Source organism: Sitodiplosis mosellana, unplaced genomic scaffold (assembly GCF_009176505.1).
Source record: "Sitodiplosis mosellana isolate CC-2019 unplaced genomic scaffold, AAFC_SMos_1.0 Smas_scaffold_3, whole genome shotgun sequence".
NCBI lineage: Eukaryota > Metazoa > Arthropoda > Insecta > Diptera > Cecidomyiidae > Sitodiplosis > Sitodiplosis mosellana.
The window spans coordinates 9643663-9661296 of record NW_022595246.1 but is presented as its reverse complement, the minus strand read 5'-3'; the positions used below and the strand labels follow the sequence as shown (position 1 = coordinate 9661296).

At 34.6% G+C, this 17634-nt stretch overlaps 3 protein-coding genes across 3 annotated transcripts; 1 reads left to right on the top strand and 2 right to left on the bottom strand.

The window, feature by feature from the left end:
- Positions 1-268: 268 nt before the first annotated feature.
- LOC129566341 (heparin sulfate O-sulfotransferase) lies at positions 269-3869 on the bottom strand. Its single transcript, XM_055442188.1, has 7 exons — positions 3471-3869; positions 3141-3364; positions 2955-3040; positions 1789-1927; positions 1523-1620; positions 1310-1432; positions 269-1092 (listed from the first exon to the last, which is right to left on the bottom strand). Exons 1-7 carry the CDS (start codon positions 3580-3582, stop codon positions 837-839), a joined length of 1038 nt encoding a protein of 345 aa, XP_055298163.1. The 5' UTR covers positions 3583-3869; the 3' UTR covers positions 269-836.
- Positions 3870-4120: 251 nt separating this feature from the next.
- On the top strand, positions 4121-7088 carry LOC129566337 (E3 ubiquitin-protein ligase CHIP). The gene is made up of 5 exons (XM_055442178.1): positions 4121-4723; positions 5101-5299; positions 5511-5758; positions 5857-5913; positions 6244-7088. Exons 1-5 carry the CDS (start codon positions 4604-4606, stop codon positions 6484-6486), a joined length of 867 nt encoding a protein of 288 aa, XP_055298153.1. The 5' UTR covers positions 4121-4603; the 3' UTR covers positions 6487-7088.
- An 826-nt stretch (positions 7089-7914) lies between these two features.
- On the bottom strand, positions 7915-15802 carry LOC129566336 (uncharacterized). The gene is made up of 7 exons (XM_055442177.1): positions 14976-15802; positions 13785-13986; positions 13598-13693; positions 10584-10755; positions 10318-10476; positions 10064-10226; positions 7915-9988 (listed from the first exon to the last, which is right to left on the bottom strand). The coding sequence occupies exons 1-7, from the start codon at positions 15679-15681 to the stop codon at positions 9750-9752; spliced, it is 1737 nt and encodes a 578-aa protein (XP_055298152.1). The 5' UTR covers positions 15682-15802; the 3' UTR covers positions 7915-9749.
- Positions 15803-17634: the final 1832 nt, after the last annotated feature.

The window sequence follows — 17634 nt, the reverse complement described above, 5'->3', positions numbered from 1 at the left end:
AACTCCGATGACTAATCACATGAATCAATCATTCAGTCGCAAATGTACACGTATCGAGACGTAGTTATAAGTACACGTCACATCGACAAACAATCGGAATTCAATTGCTTCGATGTGAATGCACTCGCTAAAGAATGACAATGTTTGCACGTACAAACAATCGATATATTTTCATCTGTTGTGATTGGATTGGCTTTTTCTTCAAGCTTGAACTTGAATTTCTTTTTTTCAAACGAGGTGTGAGAAAGAGAAAAAAAACTCGCTTTCATTTGTGAATAATAAAATGTCTTTTTATTTTTCACCTTGAGTCCGTTACTCTTAGTCTAATTTTGTTGCATTTAATTACACAATAAATATAAGCTAATTGGTGACAAAGAATAGAAAATGTTCGGTGTGTGTATGTTTTTGTTGGTAAAAAATTAAGTCGGTCTTTGCTTTCTATCAATAGGATCTAGATATAAGAACTAGATAGAAAAAAGTGAAATCTAACAGTTCCTAACAAAGTGCCACTCAGATCAGGCAACAATATCATAATTTCAGTAGAGTATCATGTCTGTGATACGAAATATCAAGTGTTGAGCATTTTTTTTGTTGTTGAATAGGTATAGCAATTGACTGCTGAATGAAAATTCGCTAATAGAGTATTTTTTATAAATTGACAAAGAAGAACTAAAGGTAAAACTCAGTGAACGAACAAATCTATCGATGCTTATATACGATCGAATGGCTTCTACACTATCAATGACCGCGTGTTTTGATGCAATTGTAAATGTCATTAATCGCTTTTTGTGAAATCATACAAAAACATAAAATGAGATCGTCTTGTTGTTTTTTCACTATTTTTTTGGTCGAATTTTTTCGTAAAAGAATTTTTGCTCCAAATTTTGACCCTGTACTTTAATTTTGTTCTGCAATTTGTAGTTGAAGTGGAATTGCTGCAATGCAAATTCATAGAATTCGTGCTCCAACCGCCATACTTCGGTCTTTTTTATTGCAGCTATCGTCTCCGGACTCGGATCGATCTTTGATGTCGTCTGACGCAGATGCGATTTACTCGAGTTTAGATATTGATTCATTGATCCTTTGAATATTCTGTGGGTGATTTAGTTTAAAGAAATATTTGTAATTGCAACAAAAATATTCAAAAAACGAAACCAAAAATAAAGAAAAAGTTGAATTATTGGTAAAAATGTCTTGAAAATTGGATTTGAAATTTTTAGCATATCTTGACTATTAAAAAATTCAATTTGTAATATAAATAGAATTCTTAAGACTCTATTCGAAGAAAATGGAGTTAAGATATACGAACCTTGGCAACGATAACTCTAATAGATATATGAAATCTTCCATTTCTTCTGTTACTCCAACTAAAAAGTAATGATTCACTAAGTTATACTTGGCTTGCTCTAACGCCCATTCGCTACCCGGTCGCCTGTAAATTGGAACAAAAATCGGAATTTATATTCCAAGAACTTGAATCATTTGAAGATAAACGCATGAAAGTGACAATTAATATACAAACCAGCACTCAGCCGCATGACCACAAAAGAATGGCACTTGCAGCCACATATATTTTACATCGCAATCCGGTTGCTTTCGTTTTATACACTCATCTAATGTCTGCACATGATGAAACAAATTAAAAATGTTAGAGTTTTCGAAAAAAAATCACGATTTTCTCTTTTGAATCGTTCCAAATGAGATTCTAAGTTAAATTTTTGCACCAATTGTTGTTGAGAAATTGGTAAATTTGATGAAACAAATCACCACCTAGTGAGTTGCACTTACCATTTTATCGCCCGCTTTTCGTCGCACCAAATTCGGCCTGTAGTTGTCTCCATATCGCAAAAAATAGTAATATGATACTAAACGGTCTATTGGTCTTCTTATCAAATTTATATAAATTGGTTTCTGTGGGATTTGGAATCTAAGAAAGAAAAAAATTCTTGAATCAATCAAAAAGATAAAAATGTAGAAGAGACAGAAATATGCATCATCATTATTATTTGCAAGAAATATTTCAAAATTTAAATGAAAAATGAAATAAAAAAAAAGGAATTAAAAACTTCCAATGAAAGCAAAGCTTAAAAAAGTTAATCACCGCAGACGAAAACAATAGATCATTAATTTGAATATTTAATCATATGGATACAAAGGTCGCTTGCGAGTTCTTCTATGATTCACTCATCGCATACTATGAAGAGTCGCATTCAATTCTCGGACATTTTTGTCATGACGCTGAAGATTCTACAATTGCTTATTGTCACGTTCCAGATGTTATGCGATAAAATGGCCTGTGGGTTTCTGGTGAAATACTTGTTAAAAACCAATTAAATTCAAATGCGTGTATTTTGTCGTTGCTTTTGCCTTCAATTTCATTGCACATTGAGAATACATGATATATGAACTTATCCAGGAGACGAAAACAATAGGTTGTTTTGAGAATAGTATCTTGAATCCGCTTTCGAGCCATATTTGATATTAGTAAGTGTGTTCATAGTTGATTTCACTACTTTCAGTTGCCCAATGATGCTGTACAGTACAATGGTCAGATGGATGGATGTTTATTTACTTTTTGCATTGTAAATAAGTAAACAAAATGCGACAATGTACAACAAAATGGGCATGTTGAACTTGAGTTCAGTCACGTACGGAGAGCAGAAATACGATTTTAATTGCTGTTGCATAGAAATTGAAACCGATTTGCTTGGCAAATATTTTGAAATCGTAGAAGCGGAAAATCCGGTGAGCTCTGTACTACATCCAAAGTACAGAAAGAAAGAGAATTTGTTTTAACACGCTGATTGAACATCTTTCGACCAAAATTTTTTCTTTGCCAGATTTCCGTCGTAAAACCTTAATGAATATCGACTTTCTCACTTTGGTTCGAACATTTCCGCTGAACACTTGAACCATTCACTGTTTGCTCGTTGAATCTAAAAATAAATACTTACTTTGAAAAGTCCAGATAAGCCATATGGCCGTGATACAGCGCTGGTTTCATTTCACTCCAAGCGCTTATGTTACGCGCAAAGCTAAGCTAAAAGTGTAAAATGCAAATATTTTTCGTATCAATATATTTATCAATACCCAGAGACACATAGAAAGACAACATTGAAGATGAAACGATTTCTGCTTACTTGGTTATTGAGTGATAAGACATGCATATTGGCGGTGATGTTAATGTGCAGTACATAGAAGTGATTTTTCTTGCACAAATCATAAGCTAAATTAATGAAACTGGTGGAGCCCGTTTTCGGGACACGATTGTAAATAACAATTAAATTATCATCGAATGAGTTAGTTTCGTGTGATTTGAGTGCAGCTGCTTCAGCGTGGTTGTACGCGGCATATTCGGTTGTTTCTAAAAGACAAAAAATTCCAATCGAGAAGGTCAATTGATTTAGCCTCAAATCGAATTGCCATCGTGCTGAATGTGGTTTATTTGGAAATATCGATAAATTACTTACTCGCTTCCCAATAGAATTTTTCCATTCGAATGAAATAGGACCAGACGCAAAGCAGCGAAAAGGCACCACTAGCTGCACAAAACACCAACAACACCTTCCTCCTGGAAACCATCTTTTTTACACACTGTATTCACATTAAAATTGCTTGGATTTATTTATTTTGTTTGTATTTAAATTCTGATATGATTAGCGATTAAATTTTCGTATAACTTTTAATTTTGACTGAATGGACTACATTTTCTGATGGCACATAGTGATTTCTCCAATCGATTTGAGAGATAGAGAATGACGAAAAAAAAATTGTTGAATTTGTTACAAACAAAAACAATGATTGAATAACTGCGAAGGTATTTTTGTATGCATGCCTCGGGTATGGCATGTCACACACTAACCGAACTGTCAATGCTTTCCAGTGGAAAACGTCAAAACAAACAAAACTGATCCGATGGATTCAACACGCTGTTTGAAACGATGGAAATGCGATAGAAAAAATGATCTGATTTTTGAAATTGATGGAAGAAATAAAAATAATCGAATGGAAAAGATAAATTTTAGTAGAAAAAAAAACAAAAAAAAAATCTATTCCGAATAATTTTTACCGCTATGCATTTCTGTGGCATCTGGCCCCACTGACTAATCCAAACTAGACCACTAAACTTCAACTCGAACTCGCTTTCAGTTTCACAACACAAATTCGACATTGAGTTTCCAGAAGCTTTCTATCCGCGAAATACAGAATAATAGAAATTGTTTTCAGTTTTCGTACGTATACTCACGACTAGGCGATAAAATCTGGGCATTTTTTTTTCATCGACTGATGTCAAAGTTCGCAATCGTAGCATTGATGATGGGTTGTTGATTCATCTATATCAAATCGTTCGATTAGATTGTGAGTCACACATAATTTGTGAAAAGTGTTTTTTGTTGGGAGAAGAAAAAAACAAGCAAATTGAAAGACAGACACGAAAAAGAAGAAGTGGATCAACAAAGTATTTTGTGTGCGAAGCGCAAGCTGTCAAAAAAAAGTAGTACGGTATTGAGTCGCAGTAAATATTTCGACCGAAATAAGGTGTTTTCACTTTGTGTGTGGTGAAGACAAAATTCAATTATCATTGCGTTTGTGATTTGGTGAAATGAGCAAGCACATGTATTCGACAGCAAATTTAAGTGACGTTGAGCTGAAAGACCAGGGCAATCGGTTATTTTCATCGCGAAAATTTGACGATGCAATCAGCTGTTACAGCAAAGCAATCGTAAGTGATTCACTCATTAGGCATACAAATACGTGTTGTAAATCGTGTTAATTTCGATTCTTTTTTTTTGCGCTGAAACATCACAATTTTTCCATTCAATATCAAGGCAAATATGTAGGTAATTAGTCGAATTACCGAAATTTTGTAGGTTAAAAGGGCCATAATATGTATGAATAATATATATATTTCACAGCCACTAATTGAATTAAATGGTTTTCTCTGTTGTCTAAATCCATATTTTGTTTCGTCGAGATTTATTTTCGAGACTTTTCGTCTCCACATTTTCAAAGATTCCGACAATTTTTTATGGCTATGAATTATTACAAACTTCCTGATACAACAATGTTAATGTGATTATCGATTTTTTTGTATTATAGATAAAGAACCCATCCAATGCGACGTACTTCACTAATCGAGCGCTATGCTATTTGAAGCTCAAGAAATGGGAACAATCATGCCTGGATTGTCGTCGTGCTTTAGATATGGATCAGAATTTGGTGAAAGGTCACTTCTTCTTAGGTCAAAGCTTGTTAGAATTAGAATACTACGATGAAGCAATCAAACATTTACAAAGAGGTATGATATGCATGTTTGAATGAATATTAAAATAAACAACGATAATGACTTGCTTTTGCTATTGTTGTTGTTGTGGTATTCATAACCAAAACAACTTTCAACAATAAAATTCGACATTTGTTTTCTCCTTTTCGAATAATATTTTCTTTATTTTAACCAATTTCAATCTTTTGATATATAAATTCTGATTCTTTCCCATATGTAACATTAGCCTGTGATTTGGCGAAGGAGCAAAAGCGAAACTTTGGCGATGATATTGCATTGCAGTTGCGTTCTGCACGAAAAAAACGTTGGAATGTTCAGGAAGAGCGTCGAATATGCCAAGAAATCCAGCTGCAATCATATTTAAACAAATTGATTCAGGAAGATATGGAGAATCGATTGGCCAAGCTCAAAAACGATGACACGAAGAACGAAGAGGCTATCAAGGAGGAGTCCGTTGAAATCGAACAAGAATGCGTAAGATAGACACCACAATCAATTTGATATTGAATTGAACTAAATTCTCATGAGATCGAAACATTGAATCCAATGCACGTTTCATTTCGCCATTTCAGGAAAACAACATGACTGAATTGAACAATGTATTCGCAAAAATCGATGATCGACGTCGAGTAAGTAAAATGAAATGCCAATTAGTCGACGGAGTGTTGATTGAGGTGTGTTGTGTACACAACAAATGACTTGGCACCTATTTTGATATTGGTGACGAAATATGTTTATCTTGTAAACATGCGTTTACTGCTCCCAAACAGCAAGAAGCAAAGAGAGTTATTTTCGCGACTCGTGGGCGCCAACTGTTTTATATATAGCACATGCTACATATGGTACAATCAACATTCTATCACATTCGGTTCATTCAACTCAAATATACGTTGCGATGCTAGATAATGAAAATACAAATTCCGCAATAACATTATTTCATTTATTCATTTCGTTTACAGAAACGTGAAGTACCGGACTATCTTTGTGGCAAAATTAGTTTCGAAATTCTAGCTGATCCTGTAATAACGCCATCAGGCATCACATACGAACGAAAGGATATTGAAGAGCATCTACAACGTGTCGGTCATTTTGATCCGGTCACACGGGTTAAACTCACACAAGATCAATTGATACCAAATTTCTCGATGAAAGAGGTTGTCGATGCCTTCCTAACTGAAAACGAATGGGCTCATGATTATTGAAAAGAGAATGCTACCACACTATTTTTTTAAAGAGAAAAAAAGAAAATTCAATATGATAGAATTTTTTTTGTAATGACCGAGTGCTCTGTGATGGCGAAGGTGTGAAATGTAATTGGTGTACATATGTACATACTTTGGTTGTGGCTTCAAACATCATCATAATGGTTATAATACTTTTTTTCCGTTTCCAATGTGTACTCTCTTTCTCGTTTTATAAATAGAATTGTGTGCACTAGTTTATCCAATTCTCAAGCCTAATATTAATGTTCCAGTTTAAACTCAACCAACAAATTTATTCTCAATTTCTTTTATCACATTCGATTCGATATGAATGCGATGATTCTAGAAGTCGATCACTATTTTTCTGTTCTGGGCAACTCGGGCATGCGATTTGAGAAAAAAATGGTTAAAAAGGTTTTACGACAAATCAATGTTATTTAAATACCTGAACTCTAATGATTACAATTTATTTACATACAAATAGAAAAGATGATAAATGGAATTTAAGTTTTTCAATGAATTTCGCTCCTTTGTTCACAACAATTGAACCCACTTTGATTTATTGTATTAAAAATAAATAAATCAAGTAAAACGTGTATCAATTTTGATGGTTTCATTCATTTTCCAGCACATTTTTTCCCTTTAGCAAGATTATTCTTTGGACCAGGCTTAATATTTCAATTTACAGGAAACAAAACAATGTATGCAAAAAAAAAATGTGTTTTCCCAAGTGTCTAACAAAATTATCTCAACGAAAATAAGTCATGGAATGGATTAAATTTCATTGAAGCAAACATGGAAACGGATACTTTTCTTCTAATATCAAATACAGAACGTTATTACTATTTGAATTTTGTGCCGCAAGATTATTTGAGGCTGTGAGAATGAAAATGGAAATACAGGAATAATCATTCTGGAACGCATCAAGAAAAAAAATTCGCAAAAATGAATCATGACTTCTGAATATGCAAAAGTGAAACATGAATTTACATGGGCAGCATAGGAGGTTCATGGTTCACTTTTGCGTATTCAGAACTCATGATTCACTTTTGCGAATTTTTTTTTCTTGATGCGCTTCAGAATGTTTATTCCTGTATTGCCATTTTCATTCTCACAGCCTCATTTCTAACTTCCCATTGAGCTGTCGAATTGTTGCAGCTTAGCTGACAGAAATGAAACGTTTCCATCTTAGGGTAAAATTATGTCAAACGTCTAATTGTCACCTCTTTTAGTTTTGAACTCAACCGAAAGTTGTTTTGCACTTATTTCCACTCGATAAACTCTGTTGTGATCAAATAACACTGCCAAAAATATTTCGCTCAATTGAAATACATGAATCGAACGTGTTCTTCAGTGAAGACTTTTCAGTATAACTTTTGAAGAATAAGTCAAGCAACCCTGTTAGACTTCCAAAAATGAACCAAAAAATTTGGTGAATAGTTAGAACCAAGAGATTTTGGAAAGATCGTAGACTCACTTTTCAATAGACTAAGAATACAGACGGAATTTTTCAGCGGCACATGTAATTTCTTTATTAAAAATGATTTTGAATAAGTTAATGGGTAATGGCATGTGAAACAAACATATTACATCATCGTATTTCGAACTAAATCTATGACTATATGGATTTTAAATAATTTCTTAATGACCATTAAATCTAACATCAAATACTGGTTTTTCTGACAAATGACAAGATTCTTAAACATAATGAATGAATGTGCATGAATCCATTCATAAAACATTCGCAAAGAATCTTAATACTTGTGTTTGCAGAAAAAAATTCGAAATAACTACTTCCCCCTCGCATTCATTCACTATTACTTTACATCATGTTTCCGCGATATTCATTTACAAACAGATTATTATTCGTCGGTTAAGAACAATATGTTTACATAACAGAGGAAAATTGTATAATTGAGAAAAAAATATCGTTTTTTTTTGTCTGTTGTTGTCTGATTGAGAAAAACGCGCAACGTTGAAATTCTTCGAAAGGCGTTTGAACCGATGTAAAAACAGTGGCGGATGCGTGTGAGTGGTTAGATATTTCAACATTTTTGCTAATAATTACGGAGGATTTTGTGTTCGTGCTAGAGTCTCTTTGTCAGCAACCATTTGCCAAATGACTGTTTGATTTTATGAACAATGAGAAAAAAAAACTCTTTTTTTTTCCATAAATAAAATGTTAAATAATATTTTCCTTTTGGAATTTCTATGTTTTCAATTGAAATACAATCGCTATAAGTCTGCGTTAACACTTTTGAATGCAATCAATGATTTCAAATCAATTAGATTTTAAGCCGCTGAAATAATATATTAATTGCAAGGGCCAATATTGCTGCGTCGATCACTTTGGTTTACCGTTTTTTCCCTCTTCATTTTCCATCCCGAGTTCATATCGTAATTATTAGATTTAATAAAAGGTTTGAATTGCAATTACTTTTGTTGCATCATACGCGCAAGAGAGGCGCATACGCCTGCAGATGAAAACCATTTAAAAAAAACCATACAAGAATGCAACCGCAAAAGCGCGATGATTGTTAAGTCATTGAGGTTCAATCCATTAGCTTTTAAATGTGTGCTCTCTCTCTTTCTCTCTCTCTCTCTCTCTCTCTCTCTCTCTCTCTCTCTCTCTCTCTCTCTCTCTCTCATTTGACGTTCGTGATGTGAGAGCACGTCGCTGGTTATAATTGTGGTAGTACTTATCACCTTGCCGATTGCTTCTTTGATGGGCTTCACTCGCAGAATGCTCATATTCGTTGTCAATCATCAAAATAAAAAATTGGGCAATGAAACGATAATTTATACTCATAATTTTACTCAACTCATCGCGTCTTTGGTTGGGACACAAATCCTCATCGTTAAGCAAAACACAAAAAACAAAAACATATCCAATTAAAAAGGTCATAAATCTCTTTTATCGTTTGAAGAAATAGCATGGAATCGGCTCAATATCTTTTGCCCGCCGCAAAATTTACTTTCAAACATTTAAATTCCAATTGCTCATTACACCATAAATTATTGTTGTAATAAATACATGCGAATATTTGCGATGTTCGTAAATTACACGTTAGTAATGAAAAAAAAAAACACTTGACCACTTGTAACTCACTCGTGATGGTGGTGCTGCTGACGAGGCATTTTCACATAGTTCGCCGTGTTGCACATTATTCGAAATGAAAAAAAAAACACTCACTTAAACAATTTCTTGATTTTTTTTTTGTTTTTTCTGTAATATTTCTGTGTGTAAGGCACCACCACACTCTTCAGGTCATGATATTGCTTCCCGGTGTGATGAAATAGTTTAGATTAAACTCATCTCCAAAGAGGCCATCATCGTCGTTGTCAGCGCTTGTATTCATATTGATGCCCAATTCAATCGGTTCCATATCACTTGCAGCAAAGTATTCGCTGCAAAAATCATTATTATTGTTACGTGATGACCGTAGACCACACTCGTGAACGATTTGATCCTTTGGTACTGGGTTCAAGTAGTCGGGGAAATCTAAACAATAATGAACACACATAAACCATCATTAAAATGTATTTAAATATGGAAATTTTCACATTATGAACATACCAAGTATTGTTTGATCTTGGAAATTAAATGTATTTGGATTGAGCACTTGAACTTCAACGGTTCGCTTCACACCGTTAAGTATTTCGCCAGCACTTTTCTTCAGATCATCCTCGCGATTCTGGCTACTATTGGCATGCATCGTCTTTTGGTATTGAACGTCAATCTTCAATAAAATGTACATTAGCTTTTAATGGACCTAATTTTGAATGATCTATTTTTTTTTTTTATTAAGTATGAGGTATCTATTTTTTTACCATTCCTCCCGGCGTCTTTGGACGCTCTAATATCGTCGTCAAATTGGCAACAGCAGCTGATGTTTCGTCATATGTTTGTGGCACTTGTTCATTGTTTGTCTCTTCGGTTTGGCCAAATGTCTTTTCCATTTTGAAGAACAGTTCCAGTCTTTGCTTTTTCTAGATTCGATTTTGATTGGATGATTGACAAATACACATTTAATTGGACATAAATATGTGTAATTTTTATGAAATTGATATGAATTTGATGATGATTTAGCACATACATGTTCCCAGGCAAGCAAATTAGCCTCCGAATCACGCGTTGAGATGATCCATAAGTGACCAGCGCCCTGCGGAGCTTTGTTGCCCTTTCGAAAATGCGGATTTATTGACAAATTATGCCGCACCGAATTTTTCCAACGGTCATCATTCGATTTATAGAATGGAAAACGGTCTCTGTGTGAAGAAAAGAGAGGAAGACACATTTTTATCACTACAATTTGTATGAAAATTAGAAATATTTCCAGATTTCATCGAAAATAATATGAAATACGATACATTTTACATAGGAAATGATTATGTAAACAAAAAACTGAAAAAAAAGAAATCTAGGAGGAACACATAGAATGGATGTATCGACGCAAAACGGTATTACAACACGAAACACATGCAAAGAGAAGTGGGATTGGTTTTCATTGAGGTGGTGACCAATGAATCTTCATTTGCCATGCGCGTAAATATATCATAATTCAAATTGGTGGAAAAACTATTCATATTGATGAAGAAATAAAATGGCGTATCGAATTGATAGGGGGACACAGCTTTTGGTTAGCCTTTCTTTCTCTCTATCGCTCTATCTCATCAAACAAGAATGTATTAAGCTAAGCTTATTCTTGGTGAAAATGATTAATTTGCGGTAAATTTTTTTGTTGATATCAAGTTCTAAATTTAGCATCAGATCATAAGTATCTTGCTTGACATTCAAGATTATTCACTATATCAACTTTCTTGAACCCAGCAAAAACTTCATTCATAAAAATCCAGTCATAAATAACCGGTCTATAACATTTTCAGATGTTCGTTTCGGTTGAATGATTCGAATTAGAATTTAAGCACCAGCTTGATTGTCCAAAGCTAAAGAAATCGCCTTAAAATTTGCCTAATTTTTAACTGAGCACAAAGGAGGGTGACAACCCAATAAAAATATTGTTTATTTTGATAGAGAGAGAGAAAAAAATACGTGATGAAAATTATCCGATGGCAATAAAAAAAACCACCCTCACGATTAACCCTAAGGTCATAAATGCTCAACGACAAACGCCAATCGATGTTAATTTGTTACCGTTTTTCTGAAATATTTCACGATTGTTTTTCATTTCGTTTTGTCTTCTTCTGATCGTTCTCCCTTTCGCTATTCTAGCGTGTTATTGCTCATGAAATGGATATAATAATTTGCTGATCATCGAAATTGTTCACATATCCGTGACCGTTTTTTTTTTTATTGAGGGAGCAATTTGCCACGTGACAGCATTTTGATATGTTTAAATGCACCTTTTACACGGTTCGCTGCATTTTTTGCGTATGGTACATGGATGGTTTGTGTGTGAACTTTTTGAACCTGCACCAGATCTAAAAGTTTCTCATTTTTTTCATCGTTCATATCGAGGTCGTGGAATGCCAAGAGGCTCAAATTGAACCGATCAATAAACTTAAATTGATCGAAAATAGAAAATGCATTTCCAATATAAATTTTGTACACTATGAAGTTTCAATGCCTTGAGGAGACATTCGGAATACAAATAATGTGAGTACTTTACTCTACAAAATGATAGTGTCTTGAATCTATTCCACTAAAATGAATGCATTTCCTTGAAATTGAAATTTAGTTCTAAAACTAGTGAGCACAGAAAAAAAACCACCTGAGATTCAAATCAAATAAATTGATTTTCGATGGGAGGTGAATTCGTGCTTGCGACATTTATAATAAACGAAATCATCGGTTCGGTTTGAGTGCATTTCGTTGAAGAAAAAAAACCGGGAATATTGCTCCGAAATTAAGGGACGCGTTGCATAGTCAAATGTGCAGGAAGTAGTTTATTAGCAATAAATTTTCCATCAAAATACGTCGTTTATGTTTTTCCATGAATTGAAAGGAAATTTTTTTTGACAAATTCACCTGCGACTGACAACAATAGTCGTAAATAACAACAGCAATAATAGAATCATAATTGTATGACGTCTTTCATTGATCTCATTCAGTCGAACAAGTGAAACTATACAACAAAAGCGTCGCATTTTGCCTGTATTTTTCCATTGTGCCGTTTAGGCCTCGCATGGAATCAAGTCAAAGTTATTGAAACACGCTATGCCATAATCGAAATATCGTAATGAGCGTATTTTAAATGCTCAATGCTGGTGCACACGATTCGTCGAATTCAGAAAATTTCTATTCGTCATAAATATTTGTGTGTGTTTTGGTTGTGTGAATAACACACGATTTGATGAGCCGTGCGTCACAGCAAAAGAAAATTTGTTGGATTTTGCATTTAGCAGAGCGAGGACGTGTGCGTGTATACATAACAACGAGACGTTCCACTAGACATTCAATTCTCGAATTTGAAACCGAAAAAAACAAGGAACGACAGAGACAGAAAACGCTTCGGAGGTGTAGTGAACGCTGAACGGCAGGCTGGCAGGCAAACGAATGAAAGAAAAAAGATGAAGAAGTTTATGAATTTTCTGTCGAATGAAGAAAATTTATATACACATGATAAATGAACCGTGTTTCCGAGCACCGTTCCTTGCCGTGACTGGTACCGGTGTTATCGATTTTTGATTTCGCTTTTGCCATTGGTCTGCGGTTATTTTATACGGTTTTTCTCTCTCTATCACTCATGGTTTTCCATCCAATTTGGATGACTCTCCTTCTCTCTCTCTCTCTCTCTCTCTCACTGCATTACAAAATGCGACGCAATACAATTTGTTCACGGTGTCCTTTCTTTTGTAGAAATGCGGAGGATTTTTTTCGCTTCTTTTATTTGCTTATCTGGTAAATTGGCTGTGGAATATTGTATACAATGAACTTTTTTTTCAAATTATATTCCATTTTGAATGTTTTCTTCACAATTTTTCATGGCTTTTATACCAATGTTCTTTAGGCATAGTTGGCTTTTTTTCATCCATCATTTTCTTTTTCCTCAGACGGCATTGTTAAATGTTTTTTTATGGACAGAAAAATAACTGACAGAATTATAAAATACATCTGTCTCTTGTTCCAAAAAGAAAATTAAGTACTCACGATATCCAATTGTAAATTCCTGATACAGTTAATTCGCCTTTATCTTCCAGGGCGTATTCAATTAGCTCCGTGTATGTAAATGGTGGCTTTTTTGGTCTAAATCCATAAGATTAATGAAAAATTTTAATTTTTTCGCCCTTGAGAAATCGAAAAAAAATCAAATGCATTCTTCGGATTGGCTACTTACAAACTAGCTGGATTGTCAACGGTGTTCGCATCAGTGTTGGACGGTTCGATTTCACATGAGGTCGCTTCTTGAATCAATTTGTCAACTTGTAACCCAGTTTCGGTGCGTGATCGATTCACTTCGGGTGAAAGATGCGGCAATTCGTTCAATTTATAATTATATAACCATGACAGATTCTTGTCTTCCGAATCGTCGTGAATGGCTGCTGTTGATGACCACAAAAAAGCACGGCAAATTAGGAAAAAATATTTTATCACATTTTTCACATTTCTATCAAAATTCAATCAATTTCGATTTGATTTGTTTTTTCGATGAGAATAAAAGAATGAGTGAAATTCGATTTCTGATAAATTTTTTTTCACATTCTTTGATTGCTACACGACTCAAACTATCAACGATTTATGTAAATTCGATGTAGAAATTAGAAGAAAAAGAAAAAAAATCGCTTCGATCCTCTAGAAATTTCCCGACGTTCACATTATGAAGTTCGCACTTTGCAAGTCGGTTGGCTGACTGATCGAAACTCTCAACGAAGCGACTAGAAAAACCTTGAACACATGGTAACCAAGAAGCAAGATTTTTCAATAATAATTCGAAATGCAATAACAATAACAAAAAAAAAAACAACAGAGAAATAAAACCGAGCAAAAATATTCGCTTCCACAGGAATGTGTGGAAAGTTTTGCGTTTTTTAAAAGAGAGAAATGATCCTGTTACCATGTTAACGTTAAAACAAACTTTTATTTTAACCAAATAACAAAGGAATGCCTTTCGAATACACTCTTTCTCTGCCGAGCAGAGAGGATATATATAGTGTTCGTTTATAAAAATAATTGAACGCCTCAATGAGCATTTTTACTACACTTTATTTGGATTGTGCCTTGACTTCGGTCGGCAAAGCTGATGTTGTTTGTTTATTTGGAATGTGTACGGTATAGTTTTTGAAAGTTTCAAATCAATTTTGATCAGATTAGCACCAAATCAAAAGTAAGACACTATAATAGCTTGAAAAGTGATAGTTTGAAATTCTGTCCAAATTCTATTGACCAATCATAAGTATTTCAATCAGATAGCGTTCGAAAAAAATCCAATCGAATTGTAAAAAAGCAGTAATTCAATCAAAAATATTTGATCGAAATCAAAAAAATTTCAATTCTAGACCAAAAAGAAATTCAACGTCAAGACTCTTACGTAAATTAGATGTAGATTGGTCCATTCCATTTTCTGTGTCTGGGTAGACATTTTGTACGATTTCATATTCGGTAACGTTGTGAATGTGATTGTTTGCTATTTGTTCGGCAAGTTGAAGATTTGTTTGTGTCTCATTATGGGTCATTTGTTGGTGATGCTGCTGCTGTTGTTGTTGCTGTATATGAATTGATGTGTCTTGTTCGTTCTGCTGTGACAATTGTCCACCGTTCAAATGATTGAGATGAACGGTGTTTGTGTTGCTTGTTTCATAGTAATAATGTCTTTGATCTAGATCCAAAATATCAGCATTGCCCCAATTCGGTTCGAAATTTATGTAATTTGTTTCCGTAGCCACCGGCGCTTGAATGCTCGTCAGCAAATCGTCTTCGTACAAAATATTCACATATTCAATATTTTCACTGATTTCCATTGTGCTGAGCATTTGTGCCGCCGACGACGATTGGCAATTCACTGAACCATCATCGTTCGCATCGTTTGGTTGTTCTTGCCCATTCGTTGTAGTCGATATGATATACTGATGATGCGGTTGGAAATTGTCATAATCATACGAATTCATGCTCTTTTTTGCGATAACACTCTTGTCACCCGAGTAACTTGTGTACGAATTTGATTCACTGTACGGCCACTTTCGCTTTTGTGCCTCATGATGACCGTTAAAATCGGCAGAACTCTCTTGATTTTTCATGCTTTCAATTTTTTAATTGTCACTAAACACCAAATTATCCAATTATATTCGCTAATTTGGAGTCCAAAACTCTTTTCGCACAAAAGTCGTCAATTGTAAATCCAGAAATGGAAACTCTGAGAGTCTTCGATGATCTCTTTACAAATCATAAATCCACGAAAAAGATCACCGAAACGAAAACTCCAAAAAATTGCTTGAATTTCAGATTGAAATGGGTAAACAAAATGTTCGGCCCAATGAAAACTTCATTTCTGTCTTTTCCGCAAAACTATCTGCACCAGCCAATCGTTTACGACTCAATGTCATGAAACAAAAACTCTGACTGAAAAACATTGTTGCCGTTTGATTTCGATATGGCAATTGCATATCCTTTTCTCTACCCGAATAGTTCAGGCCCCGTGCACATACACAGGCAATTTATCCTGAGCGTGCATGAGAGACACAGTGTGTGCGAGTATTTTTCTCGTTCTATCATCGACAAAAACAAATACAAATACAAATACAAAACGGTTTTCATTCATCGTTCGAGAAAAAAAAAACTTTTCATTTAGTAAAATACATGTACGAAAGCATTCGACCGCGCTTCAACCGAAAGCAATGCGCCAAAAGCATTTCTCCACCTATTCATGCGGAAAATGTTATAGAACGTAGCAAACCAAAATACGCATATATCCATTCGGAGCAGGCCGTCTACCACATTTTCACATGGATTGACAATGAATTACTTCGATAGAACCGCCACCATACACAATACCGTATCGTCTGATAGGTATTTAAATGAAACGTATTTCTATTTTTTTTTAAATGTGTACCGTGACGACGAATTTACAAATTGCTTTTTTCTTTCCATACGTGTGTAGTTCGTGTATCATTACATCGGTTTCGCTTAGGCATACAGCGTTGTATGCTAATACTCCTTTAAATGGTTTGGAAGTTTGACGGAAAATTAGAAAATAAGCATGACTATTGGCTTGGCAGGTGTCATATCAAAGAACACACATTCACCATGCAAACATGGTTCCCCCTTTTGTTCAGTCAGTCAACACATATTTGCCAACGCCGACGACGACGATGACGATGATGACGCGTTCGCCCATTTCGATTCGTTTACATATTTAATCATTTGTGTAATTTTGTTAATTGATATATTTACCTACGATGGTGTTTATGGTCGCTGTTTATATTTGCTTATGGTTATCTGGTTTATTGAACAATACATGAGTCGCTCTGCAATGTGGGAGGCGTTTTGTCGCAATCGACGACCCCATTTCGAACTAGTACGAAGCTTCTTCGCTGGAAAACAATTCAAAGATGGAAAATATCGAGGGGCGAATCACTCTAAAGTAATTTGTAATAGAGAAAGTAATTTACGTGTGAAAATCTCGATTACTTTTGAAAAGTAATCGAGATTTTTACACGTAAATTACGTTCTCGATTACTTTCTCTATTACAAATTACTTTAGAGTGATTTGCCCCTCGGAAAATATTTGTATTTCAAATATTTTCACCATTTTTGAATCATTTCATCACAGATGTCTATCTATGCACATCATAGTCTTATCATAAAATGACTTCTCGGTTCTAGAATCTAGATCGATTGCGCGATCGATGGTGATGCGCGTTCCGAATGATGAAATACATGGTCTAAAACCAGTCTGAAATTCCTGTGAATAGCATCAGTTCTCAATAAACTTAATAGTCTCGAAAAAAAAAAATGAATGTCGATTGCTGCATTTGCCAGGGCAAAAGAATTTTTATGTGTAGACTCGATGGGGTTTTTCTCCTCTTCTTCTCTCAATCGACGTTCGAGAATAACATGGCATTCCATTCGATAACAGTTCGCCTCTGCGCTGCATATTTGTTACTAATAATGCGACGGCTATAAAACAAGGTTTATGAGAATGATGACTTGCATCAGATGTGACAACGCTTACATACACACGTTTCCATTCG